General features: G+C 37.2%; 1 protein-coding gene across 1 annotated transcript in view; it reads left to right on the top strand.

Annotated features, from left to right (window-relative positions):
* The first annotated feature begins 10,764 nt into the window (after positions 1 to 10,764).
* SUN1 (Sad1 and UNC84 domain containing 1) overlaps positions 10,765 to 15,585 on the top strand; it is a 45,145-nt gene continuing 40,324 nt past the window's right edge. Inside the window, exon 1 of the mRNA XM_065412583.1 lies at positions 10,765 to 11,020. Within this exon, the coding sequence (XP_065268655.1) occupies positions 10,944 to 11,020 (77 nt within the window). The 5' untranslated portion in view covers positions 10,765 to 10,943. The remainder of the gene's footprint in view (positions 11,021 to 15,585) is intronic.

The raw sequence follows: 15,585 nt of genomic DNA, 5'->3' as shown, positions 1-15,585 counted from the left end.
CATTTTAGAAATCAAATGCTGTGTGTTTTCGTTGGTATAAAGTTTATTGGAAAATGGTAATTAAATCAAAGTTAGTATGTAACTGTAAATAAAATACTGGACAAGGTCTTTAAATGTGAGCCTGTCAATCCCTTTTTATGGAGAGAAGCTAATGGGTTAAACGTGTGGGCTGGCTAAAGTAGCAGTGTCCAATAAATTCAAACTCTGCCTCAGACTGACAATTGGAGCTTTGAGAGGCTGGATCAGATTAGTCTGATCCTTCCTGCTTTGTTGAGACTGGGAAGCCATTTTGGGATTCTGCGGTGTGGAATAGAAAATAATGTGCTGTCAACTTGCAAACTTGCCTTGAATTATTTTGACTGGGATTGCTGGACCTTGGAACAGAATGCTGAAGCATATAATCATTCTAAATATGTGAAACGGATGACTCAGGATTTTGGATATATAGGTTTGATGCCATGCATTTGCTGCTGTTTTTTGTTAAGATGTAATATAAATTGATAGATCTTGGAGCTTTAGCTAGGCAAACTGTAAATTAGAGTTTTGTTTTGAAACTACTTGTTTGAAACTGCTTAAATATCTAATTCTAGTGAGCCTTCAGTAGATCACTGTACCTCTTTAAATGAAGAGGCCTGGTTAGATTCATGTGCAGCAAATTCTGCTTGAGTTTTTAAATCACTGTCTAATCTGAAGGTTCCCAGTCTGTAAAATGACTCAATGCACTTTAGCTATGACATGTTTTAGATTCTCTGTGTGTATAAACAATGAGAAGACATGTTTGTTGCCTCAGTACAAATGAATTTGTAGCTATTTTCTGTTTAGCTCCTTCTTATATATACAGCATTTTTATCTATTTAACAGTCCTGGTTTTTAGTAGTAGTGTTACAGTTTGGCAACTGTCAAGTGCATTATAGCACAAATTTTTACATTTACAAGATAAAGTCTAATTTAAGATGTTAATGTTCTTAGTGTTCTCTGAGCCTTTTTTAAAAGAAACAATATATAAACATCCTTCTTAAAAAGTGCTTCATATCCTTATGAACAAATATTTTGTATTAAGTGTGTTTAATATTTGCTTGAAGCTCTTTGCTTTTCAGCCTGTTTTAAATTGGTAGTTTTGGGGATATGTGGGGAAGACATTGCAAAAATTAAAGATACACTCCATGGAAATAAATACAAAGTTAATTTGATCACTTATATAGGAATTTCATATGGCTAGATTCCTACTCACTAAATAGGACAACATTAGTATTAAATGCTTATTGTGAACAATAGCAGAGTTTCAAGTTTGAAATTATAAGTCGAAACAGTTGGTTACTAGGAATTGTTACATCATTTAATATTTATAGTAATGAAATGAGAGCCCATGGTCTAGCAAAGCTTATTTGGAGTTTATGGTAGTAGCATGTTTTCTATATGAATAATTTAAATGAGTTTGTCTGCCTTCAAGTGTAGAGTTAAAATAGCAGATTCTGTTTACAGTAACGCTGTCAAATCTTATTCTATGTACTCTTGGTAATCTCAAAAGTGAGACCCGTTTTCTTACCAAATCTAATTTCCCATTTGTAATGCATCAACAAGGGTTTGCTCTTACAAGGCTGTCAGCCTTGTATTTTGCTCCTAGCATTTGTCCAATGTCTTTTTCCAATGAAGATGTTGTTGTTTTTTCCCCACTCCTGAATGTTAGATAGGAAGGATGGTCTGATGGTTAAGACAGTAGCCTGGGAATTGGGAGACATGAGTTCAGTTCCCTGCTTCAACGCAGACTTCTTGTGTGACCTTGGGAAACTTGCTTAGTTTCTGTGCCTCAGCTCCGCATCTGTAAAATGGGGTGTTTGTGAGGATAAAACACTAAGAAAAGATTGAAGCACTCAGACGTTATTGTGATGGAGGCCACATAGGTACGTGAATCACATAAGTCACAAATGACTGTAAGTTTGGGCTCATCCTAGTCCCTGTAAGTGCACTGTGAAAGCAAGGTGCAATGTGCTTGTCATGACAGGTTTGTGCTAAAAAGCCAGTACCTTTGGGCCTTGTCACCTTTATTAAAGGAGGGGGTAAAAAAGTCAAAGGGTGAAATCCTGGGCCTGCTGAAGTCAATGGCAAAACTCTTATGGCTTCATTGGGGACAGTTCATTGAATATGTCTGTGGTTTTGAAGCTATGGAAAATGAGAGTTATAGTTCCCCTTTGGGAAGAGAGGCCTCTTAGCACAAGGCAGTGGGTAGGAGCATGGTTCTTTAATCATGCTGCTGGCCTGACAGCTTTGGATTTGCCCACATCTGCGGCCATCTGTACAGAGGTGAGGTCCCTTTGCAGTGCTTCCAGAACTCCATCTCCTCCCTTGTAGCATAGCTAACTCAAGGGTTGTATTATCACCTGTTGTCATAGCACCCTCAGGGTTCATTACACCACCAACTCTGTTGGTTTGCCATGGGTTGATGCCACTTCAGAAGATTATCTCCTCTCCCCCAAAACCAACCATTTCCAAGAGGAGCTAGGGTGTTGCACTATGAGATTGATGTGTTATAACAGAAGTGATGTGTGGAAGCTATGCAATGTCTGCTTGCACCCTATTTGGCTGAAATTTATACTTTGGTCTGTTACTTTCCTGTACTCTAAGTTACCTCACAAACCTAGTTTGGGTCTTTTTGGACTTTTTGTAAATAACTTGTTTGTTCTTATAACCTGTGGAACTCATTGGCAGGGGATGTTATGAAGGCAAAAACTATAACTGTGTTCAATTAGATAAGTTCATGGAGGATAGGTCCATCAGTGGCTGTTAGCCAAGATGGTCGGGGATGCAACCCCATGCTTTGGTTTTCCCTAAGCTTCTGACTGCTAGAAGCTGTGACTGGATGACGGGTTGGATCACTGGATAATTGTTCTATTCATTCCCTCTGAAGCATCTGGACTTGGCCACTGTCAGAAGACAGGATACTGGGCTAGATGGATCACTGGTCTGACCCAGTATGGCCCTATGTTCGTTCACTCTTCTCCATCCCTTCCCATCATTCTAACAGACTTTTCAAGAGAGAAGGAGGGAAATAGAGGCAGTGAAAGTCGGACCTTGGGCCTACTAAACTTGACAATATTCATCTAAGCAGCTAAGTATTGTGAAAAGCTTATACTTCGTGTCTGCTGTATTCCCTCATGACACATCAACTTGAAGTCTAGTCAGAATAAACAGTTAAAAGTAGGTTCCTTTGTCAGTTTTTGGGGCCTCCTTTATTAAAATGCTTCTTTTTTGCTCCTGTTACTTTGTGAAAGATTCACCTGAACATAGGGAATTGACTATGTATTTGACAGCACTCTACTATATAAAGTAAAGAAACTGGAAAAACAGAACATTTCCCCCTAATCTTTCAGTTACAGTAGTTCTAAGTGCTGCTCCTAACAATAGTGGGTAAAACATCTTCAGAGGCATGGGCCAATATTTTCAAAAATTGTTGTCTAACATTAGGCTCTTAAAGTAATTACCTGCTTTTTTTTCAAAATTGTTGCTGTGTGCTTGGCACTCCTGAAAATTAAATCACTCCACATTTTGGTACCTAAATCAGTTACGTTTCTAACTTTAGGTACTCACTTTTGAAAACCATAGCTGTGACTTTTATACTATTGCTTGTAAGCAAAAGAATCCTCTTACAGCTCTGTTCAATATAGTCAGCCATTAGAACTGCTTCATACTTGCTACTAATTTTTGAAAACATTACAGATAAAGAGGCATACCTCATTTCTGAATCCCCCTGTTGTTGGACTAACATTCTAAACTTCATTTTGAACTCAACAAATTAAGCTAAGTTGATACTTTTTTTTTCCTGCTGTTACCAGGCAGTTACGTGGTGAATCTGTGATTGGAGGTTGTGCTAGTGATTCGATTGCCCTGTGGTAACATGAGAACCAAAGGCCAGATGACCCTAGTGTACATGCATTCACTTTTTTTTAATTAGCAGAAATATAAAGGAATACAGTTCAGTAGTGATGAGCTTTCCCAAAGTGTCTTTCTTCTCACAGAACTTTTTTAAAGGGATCAGAAATTATCTAAATTCTAGCTATTTAATTTAATTTTGTTTAAAAACCTGAAAAGGAGAAACTGTGTGGGTGGAGGTGCAGGAGAAAGGAAATCAAATAGATGTTACTATGGGTGAAAGATGGGGGGGGGGGACTTTTAAAGGTGCAAGAAGGGAGCTTGCCACCCATGTCCTATTTGTGCCTTTTAAAATCTGTCCCTTGTAGTCTAGCATTCTAGGTGGAGGGACACTTGTGGGTGTCAGATGCATGAAATCAGCTGAGCTGCCAGGTCGAAATGTGATTTGTTGATGAAATGCTCCTTGCAGAGTACCTGTACCTTTTGGTCCACATTCAGCCCCAGTGGCAAATTGCAGACAGACAAGTCAGTTGTCCATAGTTTTAAGGTCTCTCTGTAGCTCTTGTTGTTGATTCAGTACAGTACCCTTACAGTGTAAGTAGAATGTGGCTGCCTTGTTAAAGAGGACCTGGGGGGGGAAAAGGAGGAAAAAATGGGATTGTGCTTTGTTGCTACTTTCTCAAAAAAAGTCTCAGACCTTGAATCTTCTTGCATTGGAAATTCAGGTTTTGTCTGTTTTGGAAGACTGATTAGAGAGTTCCTGAAATGATATCACGAAGACTGAAAGCTGAGCAGTTGGCAGAGGAACGGATTCCTAGTCAGTCTGTGTGGGGTGTCCTTGTAATAGCAGTTTAATTCCAGTGATTTACTAAATGTTGAAGAGAATGTCGGGGTAAAGATTCAATACCTATGCTTCAATTAGAGTGTGAGAACAACAATACACCTGCTCTGAGACATCCGTACTTCAGCAAAATCAGGGATGAGTAGACTTGATATTCTTGATGCTTCTTAGGTACACGCTTTTGGGGGGGTGGAACTGCTTCAGGCATTCTTTATACATAAAAAAGAAGCAAAGGAGAGCACAACTGCAATTTTAAAAAAGTTTTCTGGACAGAGATTTATCTCCAGCTAAATAATATGAATAGTAAATAAGGAACACTCCAACACCCAACATTGCAGGTATTAACTTCAAAGATCTAGCTGCGGGGACTGTATAGAATTTAACCCTTAGGCAGTCCCTTTCTACTCATCCAAAACAAAGTAACACCTGAGCAGAAGTACATCTCATGGTTGTAACATGGTTTGATTTATCTGCACAGGGTGGATTAAAATGTCCTAATTTGCTTCAGCCAAAATAGCTTCCCTTAGTAAAGGGACAGAACCAACTTAATCACTTGTCTATTTTTTATATCATATAGTTAATAAAACTATTAAGGTTGAGACTGTTTGCATTTGATGAAACTTTGTATAAAGTCAGTCTCCTCTGCCGTTTCACTAGGTTCTTCAGTGGTTCTCAATCTTTCTAGACTACTGTACCCCTTTCAAGAGTCTGATTTGTCTTCTGTACCCAAGTTTCACCTCACTTAAAAACTACTTGCTTACAAAATCAGACATAAAAATCCAAAAGTGTCACAGCCACACTATTACTGAAAAATTGCTTACTTTCTAATTTTTACCATATAATTAGAAAATAAACAGATTGGTATATAATTACTGTACTTACATTTCAGTGTATAGTACATAGAGCAGTGTAAAACAAGCCATTGTCTGTATGAAATTTTAGTTTGTACTGACTTCGCTAGTGCTTTTTATGTAGTCTGTTGTAAAATTAAGCAAAAATCTAGATGAGTTGATGTACCCCTTGGAAGACTGCTGCATATCCCCAAGGGTATGCACACCCCTGGTTGAAAACCACCGGGGCAAACCACTTTTTAAAATAAGCAAAATACTATTCTAAAACTGAAAAATTGGCAGGGGAACTCAAGGGCCAATATAGTATCTGAAGCTACTATTTACCCATATCTTGAGAAGGAGTAAATTTGAAGCTAACTAGGCTCTCTTGTTCTGCATGGAGAGAGCCTAAGACTGCCTGCCTCCAGTTTTCTAAAACGGGCTCTGTTTGTTATTTGAAACCTGACTATAGCTGGCAGCGTAACAACAATAGAAGATGAGTGGTTCTCTGCCCTGCACCTTCTTTCATTTCCTTGTTCTTCCAAAAGTTGGTCCAATAAAAGATATTAGCTCGCCCACCTTGTCTTTCTGATATCCTGGGGCCAACACGGCTATAACAGTACTGCATAGTCCTTCCTCTAGCAGTATCAGTAGGGGATGGGGAAAGAGTTTTCTTCTAACTACAGCTACTAGCATACATAATACTTCCTGCAATGCTTGTTGTTGAGTTACAAGGCTGCACTCTTAACTCTGGAGACTCACTATTGTTACAGTTTCTAGTTTCTTGCAGGCTTGTGAATTGAAAGAATGAGTCCAGATCTAAATCTGAGCTTTCCTCACTCTGTACACTAAATGTAATATACAGTGGTATGCTTTTTTTATTTATAAAATAGGTCAGGGTGGATTGATTTTTTAAATCCCGATTTAAATCACCAAGTGGAAAGCTTCCATTTAAATTATTGATTTTAATCAACTTTTCTGTTTGTATTTGTTACTTTCTTAAAAAAAAAAAAAGGTGAATTCTCATTGGTTGATACGACTATTAAATAGAGCCTTTACTCTAGATTTAGTACATCTTTTTGCTACCTAGGAGGGTACACTTTAATAATATTTACTTGAGCAATTACATAGCTTAATATTCAGATTCTTATTAATTTTATATTTGAGTATGTTAGAAAATGGTGAATGATCTATTGCTTATTTACTAGATATTTTCTTTTTGCTTATGACTTGTCAAGCTGCATTAAGATGGTAATAAATTTAAACACATGGCATATAAAATTTATTTTTATTAAAGCAACTTTTAAATGTTTTGGATACATACATTTGTTATCAAAACATGTTTCACATTTACATCTAAGTGATTTTAATAAAGGAACAGAGGGATTAACAAGTCAATGAATTAAACTGATTATTTTATCAGCCTGGGGAAATTTTCAAATATGCCTAAGTGAAAGTGATTGGAGCTTAAGTTCGTACTCGTCTCATTTTCCAGAGACTTAGGCAACAGTCTCCTAAGTTGCTTAGGCTGTCCTGCAAACTTTTAAAACTAGATCTCAACCCATCTCATCATTTTTTATTCATAGACTAGAAAAGGGAGACAAGTTTTCCTGTTTTTTTTCAACTGATTTCAGTTGATTTCTCAACTTTGAATGAAATGAAGAAAATATTCTTTCTGTGCCTGCAGAAGAGGCTGCTGCTGTCAAAAGCTGCACTTACTCTGATTCCAGGTACTTAGTTAGTGACTTCTGTCAGTTCAGTGGTGTGACTTCAGGAATAGTTTATCTCCAGCCCTGAAATTTATTATGGTTGGCATGATTGATGGGTGATGAGATGTCCATGTCATTGCGAAAGAAGATGCTGCTGCTGTTAGGCATCTACCCTGGTATTTCAGTGTTAGAATATTGGCAAGAAAATGAGATGGCTCCATCTTCTTCTTTATTGCCTGCAATTTAACTTTGTTGTTGGGTATTTCTCTCTTGAAATTCTTTTCAAATTTAACCATCAGCAACACAGTAACAATCTTTTCTGCAGTTTGTCCAAGGCTATGGAAATAGGTTTTAGTATACTCCGCTTATCTTCTGCTTTTCTCTTTAGTCCAATGTTGACTGCTTTATCATACACTAGCATAGTAAAAAATGGTAAGCAATCCATAAGAATGGTGCAAAAATAAGTTTACTAACTGGTTGATTCAGTGTGTTCAGATGTGGCCACATCATCTTCAGTCATTGCCTTCTGAGGAGCATTTTTCATAATGTTTCATTCTGACAGTCAGGCCTTGCATCTTGGTTGCACTATTTGCAATTGGCATATGTTCTTTTTTTTTTTTTTTTTTTTTTTTACCCAGAGGTACAGGAATTTCTTGAAAATAAATTCCCAAATAGGGTCTTTTTTTATGACCTGCAGCCATGGCAGGTTTTTTTCCCTCCAGTTCCCAGGTGTTGAAATAAGCACTAGAGTTTGTACTTGGAAGAATATTGTTCCTTCTTCTTACACTGCCCTTCTTTGACATCAGTGTTGTTCCTTTCTGGCTGCACACTCAGCTCCTTCTCCCTTGTTACATAACAAAAGAAAAACAAGAGAACTAACAGTCCAAGACTTCTGCTCATGTAACCCACAGGCCTTTTGCACCTGCAGTATTTTTTTTTTTTTTTTGTATTTAGGGATAGAGAGAGGCAGTTGAGAAACTAATTGATTAGTTTGTTTGTATCTCTGTCTGTGGCATTTACTTGAAGTGCCCATAAACCATCCAGAAGCAAGGGCAGGTAGTTAGAGGGCAGATTAGTGTTTCTCCAGGAGCTGGAGAATAATTTTTTCTTGCAGGGTGGAGTCATAAATATTCATAGCTTGAGAACTGAGCCAGTCAGAGCTCAGGCAGTCAGAAACAAAACAGGAGTAGGAGGCCATCCAGGTGGGCTCATGGATGATTCTGATGAGATACGTGATGGTGTCTCCTGGAGTCAGAGACTGGGTCCTAATGCCTGGGATGAGTTTGCCAGTCTCTTGCACCCAGTAGCACAACACTTTAACTCAGATTTATTGATAGATGCTCATGGATTCAGTATATATATATATTTTTTTATTTAAACATTTTAAGAGATAATAAATTTAGGCTTTAATATATTTTGTATTAAATTCAGATTCCATTTTAAAGAGGTTTATTTTTTTAAAAGAGAAACATCATTTAAATAAAATAAAAAAATCTGATTATTTAATTTTTTTTAATTCAAAAAACGGTGTTTTTTTTAAATCCACCCATTGCATAGCCTCTGGCCACCTTTTACTGAAAACAAAACAATTACATTCTATATGGTGGCTATCCTAGCCAAAAACGTATGGGCTATCTCATTAAAAAGCCAGTAGTGCTCAGTCAAAAAATGTTCCTATTAAAAAAACAAACAAAAACCAACCCAGTCAGGTAAAAAGCTTGAGAAAACAGATGTGCTCTGGATCAGGAGATCTAACAAGTTTTGAGGAGACCTCTTCTCTGAAAATGCTCTATCTTTGGTCTCCAAAGGCCAATACAGATTACCATAGAAGTGTGGCAGCTGATTTGGACTGCCGGGACAATCTGTAGGGAGATGTTTGCTCTAGGAACTAGAGACCATATCTACATCAAGGAATTCTAGCAAAAAAAATTCCTGCCAGTGCAACTGCTGGTTGAGCTGCAGTGATGGAACTGCGGTGTATACATGGCTGTGATAGCTTCTGGTATCTGTTACCACCACCATAGCAACGTCCAGGACTATATTTCAAAAGCCTAGTCTCCTCTTTAATTCTTGCAAAAACTGTGCCTGTGTCTTTGCACCTACAATTGTTTGTTGGAACAAATAGGTAGTTATCCAACTACTAATGTGTCCCCATTTATTTGCAGGCACAAATTGTACCTGCAAAAGGGGAGACCTGTCTGAAATTTTGGGTCTAAGAGTTAAAATGTGCTCAGTGCTTGATTCTATTCTTTTATTCTGGTTATTCTCACATTATTTCAGGCTCATGAATACATTAATCTAGTCAATTTACTGAACTGTAGTGCTTGAAGGAGAGCAAAAGTGTATCTTATGACAATAATTTTAAGCAAGAGAATAATTTTATAACTTATATTCATTTTTTGTGTGTCCCCACAGATAAATTATGGCAAGTTTGGCAACTCTCAGAAATAGGGCATTGTAATGGAAATTTTGGCAGACTTAACTATATTGACATGAACAGCACCATTGCTGTAACGATTGCCCAACATAATTCAAAAGTAGAATCTATTCTGTCTTGCTAGGGAGTCTTTCTAATAAGAATGATCTTTAATCCTGTCGCTAATTCAACTTTTTTTTTTTTTTTTTTTTTGCATCAGGTTTTATCCTTATAAAGCATGGCTTGCATCATCTTTCTTCCCCCATGCCCATAGTTATTTGTGCTGCTCTACAGAGCTCCTCGTGTTGTAACATCAAATCTTCCTGGATGCCTTATTTACTAGTGTTTTGATATTTAGCATGAATTAAAACATTATTTCCCTTCTCTTCCTTCAAGACACATACAGATTTGAATCAGATCTTTAAAAGTAGTCCCTTCAGAAACCTGAACTGAAAGAAGCTCAGGAAAATGTGCCTAACACTAGCTGTGTGACTCAGATTGCTGTTGGCTGGTCTGCCTGGGTGTGTACATGAGTGTTTTTACTCAGGAGATTAGTTTAGCACCAATTACAAAATACTGAACTGCCCCTCATTTTATTCCTTTGTTTGTTTGTTTTTTAGAAAGTGAACTCAGAAGTACTCTCCACTGTTTAGTGAATGATATTCAAAAGACTTTTAAAGAAAACCATTTTCCTGTATATAAAATATGTAACTTACAATAGGATTAGGTGGCAAAGCATCTAATAAAATCACTTAGGAAATAGTGTATAATTGGAGGGCTGGTCGTTGAGCTACTGAGGATATTTTAAAGGTATTACTTCAGGTATTGTAAAATCTTCCTTTTTTTTTTTTTTTAATAGCATAATATGGGATCGGTCAATCACTTGGAAAGTGGTGTGGTATAATTAGAGTGATAGCAGCTTGACATATTTTATGATGGCATTCCACAGAACTCAGTAAATACCAAAAAATAGACTATCTAGGTCTACTCAGAAGGAAAACTGTCCTCAAGAGGAAACAGATTAGGTTCATGCAGCTTTGATAAGGATATCTAGCAACAGCAGCAAAGTGTTTTTTTTTTTTTTTTTTTTTTTTTAAAGTCAACTTTGTATGTTGGAATGCAGTTCTTTGATGCGAGAGAAATTTTTTCTACTGCAGTATTTGCAACATTCCATAACACAGGCTGAACAAAGCAAGGGCTCTTACCTTGAATTTAAATACTTTTAAACCATTGCATCACTTTATTTTCACCTTTTTGCAGTATGATTTGAAACAATCACCATGGATTTTTCACGTCTACACACGTACACCCCACCCCAATGTGTGCCAGAGAACACTGGCTATACATATGCACTCAGGTGAGAATTTTTATTTCTTATGGATAAATTATAAACACTCCAAAATGCTGTTAATCCTAGAAGCCTTGGCTGTCATGGTAAGTAATTACTTTTTAAATACACCATAGATATATATATTTTTTAAGGGTATGTTATAGATACCAATGTCTAATCTTGTTTCCTCTCTGGAGATAAATGTACACATTAATTTGGAAAATTGTATGTTCTGGACCAACAGGATGGTGACTAAGATAATGACTCATTATTTCTATGAATACACTGGCCTAACCCTGCACCTAGATACCATTGTTGTCTTGTTTATAATGTCTTTAAAAAATTCATACATGGATCTCTGTTTGTATGGCTTCATTGTAGTTAATCAGAATAACTTATTTGTAAACCGTATTAGGATAAGCATGTCACTCACAGAACAAATACTTAAGGCCAAATTCTCCCGTTAGTTATAATATGCAATTGTTGCTGACTCCAGTAGATGACTGAATGTGAAATTCCACCCAAAGTAAACTGTTGATTAAATTTTGGCAAGACTATTACTGTAGCTATAACTCTCTGAATTTGGTGAGCTAGTTGTTGGTAGGGATATTAAACTGACCACTCTATAGTCCATTTTTCATTAGCTAAATCACTTCACATTAGCAAAGTTACTTTGATAGTATAGTTTCTGCTCCATATTATCCAACTGAAAGGAGAAACTTGAATCTCCCTAATCAAAAACCCACCTTTTAGATAAACATTCAAGATTGAGTTTAAGCAGATCTGCTTTCTAAATTCAGGAAAGTATCTGAAGGATATGTAAAGGGCATGGAAGGACCTATCACTCTTAAACCTGTAGTAAAGTTACATATCTTTTTTTCCTATCAAGAAATATTTTTACTTAATGAAAGTTAGTGGAGGATATCTTTACACTTGCATTATAAACAGCAGGATTATCACTTTCAGGGGGTGGGATGGGGATTTTAAAACTTGCTGTTAGGGACGGGTACTGGGAAATTCACATGATGAATGAAGAGCTGGCAGACTTATTGTTGAAAGAATTTACTTTAAAACAATTCTGTAATCGTATACATTTTCTAGTTATATTGAAAAATACATGCATGAAATTAGAATCTCATTTCTTTTTCCTCCTGATTTGAGATACTGTGTTCTTAATACCGGTTTCAGAGTAGCAGCCGTGTTAGTCTGTATCCGCAAAAAGAACAGGAGTACTTGTGGCACCTTAGAGACTAACAAATTTATTTGAGCATAAGCTTTCGTGGGCTACAGCCTATTTCATCGGATGCATGTAGTGGAAAATACAGTAGGAAGATATATATACACACAGAGAACATGAAACATTCTATTCTTAATAATCACCTTAAACCAAAAGTCTTTTTATACCTTTGTATCCTCTCCATATAGCCAGCTTCTTTTGAAAATAGAATTGTAACTGGGATGAGGGGGAATAAGTAGCTCTTGGTGTTTATTCCAGGAAACTGAGACTGGTTTTAAGTTTATGTTGTGCAGGCTCAAGTGTCTTGGCAGAGAGGCAGTAATTTAATTTTTTCTTCTAAAGAAAAACTCAGTGGCTTGATAAACTTTTAGTCATGACCCTGTTTACCTCTTGGAGGTGTTTGATGACCTTTCCCTCCCCCCACCCCATGACAGGTCCTGATTTACAGTGCTTACTTCAGCAAGACTCTCAGTGAAATAGATGGGGAGTCTTGCTTGAGGAAGGACCACAAGATTGATCAGGCCCTGATGAAAGGAATGGTAGGGCAACTTTGAATATGAGAGGGGAATGAGATGCTAAAGGTAAATTGGGCATTTTGCTTTTTCTATATAGGTGAAGATCTTGTGAGGATGAGATTAGCTCTGTCTTTGGAGGGGATAAGGGGGCAAGTGAAACTTGCTGTGGCTCCACAGCATCCCACTTGGCTGCTTTCAGTCACGTTACATATTGTAGGTAAACAACTGGCTGAGGGAGGGATAAAAGCTGATAAGCTGAAGTTTGGCAATTAATCTATTCTTGGAGGCATCAGGCAGCTTTGGTTTAAGATATAGCAACTTTCGTAATACAGAATCTTATTTCAGAGCCTATCGCAGGAAAGTATCTGCAAATGCTCTGTCTAATTGTAATTTATAATAAAATACCATCTGAAGCTTTGGCAACACTTGAAACATTAAAATAGGAGAGGAAGTTGGCATACTGAGTTCTGCATTCAAGGTCCTGAGTATAAACTTCAAAGCCTATTAGCCACTTCAAGGAACGTTGATTGAGCAGGACTTCACCATCTCAGTCTTTGCATGCTGAGGTGTTTTTATAGTATATAAAGATTTCTTCGCACAAGTCTGTCATCCTTGGATTAAGTGATACTTGGAAAACCCTACAGAAGGGAGGGTGTGCAAAACTGCTTCCTTATGAGTGTTAATTTTTAGCTTTAGTTTATTTTACAGGGTATTTGTATTCATGTTGCTTTTTTTTTTATGCCTCTCCCTCCTCTTCCCTCCCCCTTCTCCCGTTTAATGGTCTCAAGGGGCTTTACAAACACTGAACTACCCCAGAAAGAGAGCTTTTATAGCATACTAATTTCACTCCTGGGGAAAACTGAGGCAGAGGAGTTGATTTGTATATTCTGTACAAGTTGAAAACAGACAGTAATGTTCAGTAAAAAGTAGGGAAAATCCAAATACTACAAATCTGTCAATAGCCTCAGTTATGATTTATTAATGGGAGCCTCCATTAATACTAACAGGAATTACTATGTAATCCTAAATGTTGGCACCTGTACTGAGAAAATGGTGATGTACTAATTAGCATTCTATATCTTGGGCCACAATCACAGGAATATTTAGACTGACGTGTCTTACACCTTTCGGCCTTCCCAGCATGTAAATTGAACCTCAGATTCTCACCCCCTTGTTAATGTGTAATTTACAGACTTTAATTAGACTGACCTCCAAATTTAGCCCCGTTTTGTTTCTCAAAGGATTTGTGGTTCTGACAGTTCAGGTGCGTTTCACCCTCCATATGGAAAATGGTACAAATGGTAGTGAAAGTTTAAAGTACATGTTCACTGGGTCTTGAGAATAAATAAAATACATGCATGTCTAACCTGTAGACAAGAATCTTGTACTCACTTAGCTAAAAGATTAATCCAAATACATTCAATCCATACTTCAGTAAATTAACACGAACCTAAAAATATCAATAATTAGAAGCAGTACATTGATTGAGAATAGTCTGCTTATGTTGTCTGGAATAGGGCAAGGGAGTAACTGTTCTAGGGCAAACTTGTCACTACAGGTGTTTATCCATGCTGATGCATGTCCTAACCAGAAGAAAGACACAGGTGAGCAGTGATATGCTGGTAATCTACTTGCTTGGAAACTCAGAAGTATATGGTTAGTCCTTAGCTCACTTGTATCCACTGGAGTTGTTCTCCAATTTATTGTTTGTGGACTGGAGCTGCTTTACCTACTTTATTGCAACTTCTATAAAATAAGAAACTATCCGAAAGAACACTTGAAAAATGGCTCACTTGCACTGCCCTGTACACAAAGCTAAATTTATGGTAAATTTAGTAGACCAATTTCTGATTCTGCTTAAATCAGTGTAACTTGGTAGTTAACTCCATTGAGATTAGTAATTTTATGCCACCACTAATAGATGAAAGCCCATGTTGTCACGGTGTAATTCATAATGGGGGGGGGGGGGGGGTGGAGGGGGGGCTGAAAATGGCTGAGAACTTAAAAATTGAATGGTAACAGACCTCAAAACCGACCCAGTAATGATTCAGCCTGGTGATATCCTGAACAGAAAGAGCTTTTGACCCTGCTTGCTGCTGCTTCCATCTCTTCACACTGACTGTACAGACATAATAGCCTTCAGAATGACACTGGCATTCCTGGAATCTTTTTAAATAGATTAAAAACGATCATAAAGGGTGGGAGGAGTGGGGGAAGTGCAAAGGTAACAGAAGAAAAAGTAAGACTACCTATATAATAGTGGAGAAATCTATGAGCAACTGAGAATGCATACATAGGGGCAAGAGGCTGCAATGTCTTCTTTGAATTCCATCACACCCAAGTATAATCCAGCATTCATAGTTGCTTCTTGCTAGTAGATTTATTTCTTTAGGCAGTAGATATCTAGCAAATTTTTCAAGCAATGATATACATTCTGTGAAAAATAACTTGAACACCATAAATTGTTCTATCATATGTAAGGAAAGCTTTCAGTGGTCTCCCTAACAAGAAAAACAAACCCTCGTCCAAAATATGGAAGTTGTATCTGGAAATGGACAATACCTCGAAGTCTAGTCTCCCATTTGTGTCACTGAAGTCCAAGACGACTTTGGTTTGTTTAAGAAGTGTAGTAGCTCTCTTTAATACTAGAGTAGAGCCAAAGTGCAAGTGTTTGTTTGTTTTTTTTAATGACTCCATGAAGTTTTAAATTATTTACTTAGTGTGAATTCAGACCTTAAAATTGAATCAGTACAAAACAATCCCATGATATTAAGATCTGAAATAAGTACAAGTTTTTGCTAATGAAAACTAAAGCTAGTTACAGCTGTCATTTGTTCTGT

Source organism: Emys orbicularis, chromosome 10 (genome assembly GCF_028017835.1).
Source record: "Emys orbicularis isolate rEmyOrb1 chromosome 10, rEmyOrb1.hap1, whole genome shotgun sequence".
Lineage (NCBI taxonomy): Eukaryota > Metazoa > Chordata > Testudines > Emydidae > Emys > Emys orbicularis.
This window is presented reverse-complemented; position numbering and strand designations above follow the sequence as displayed.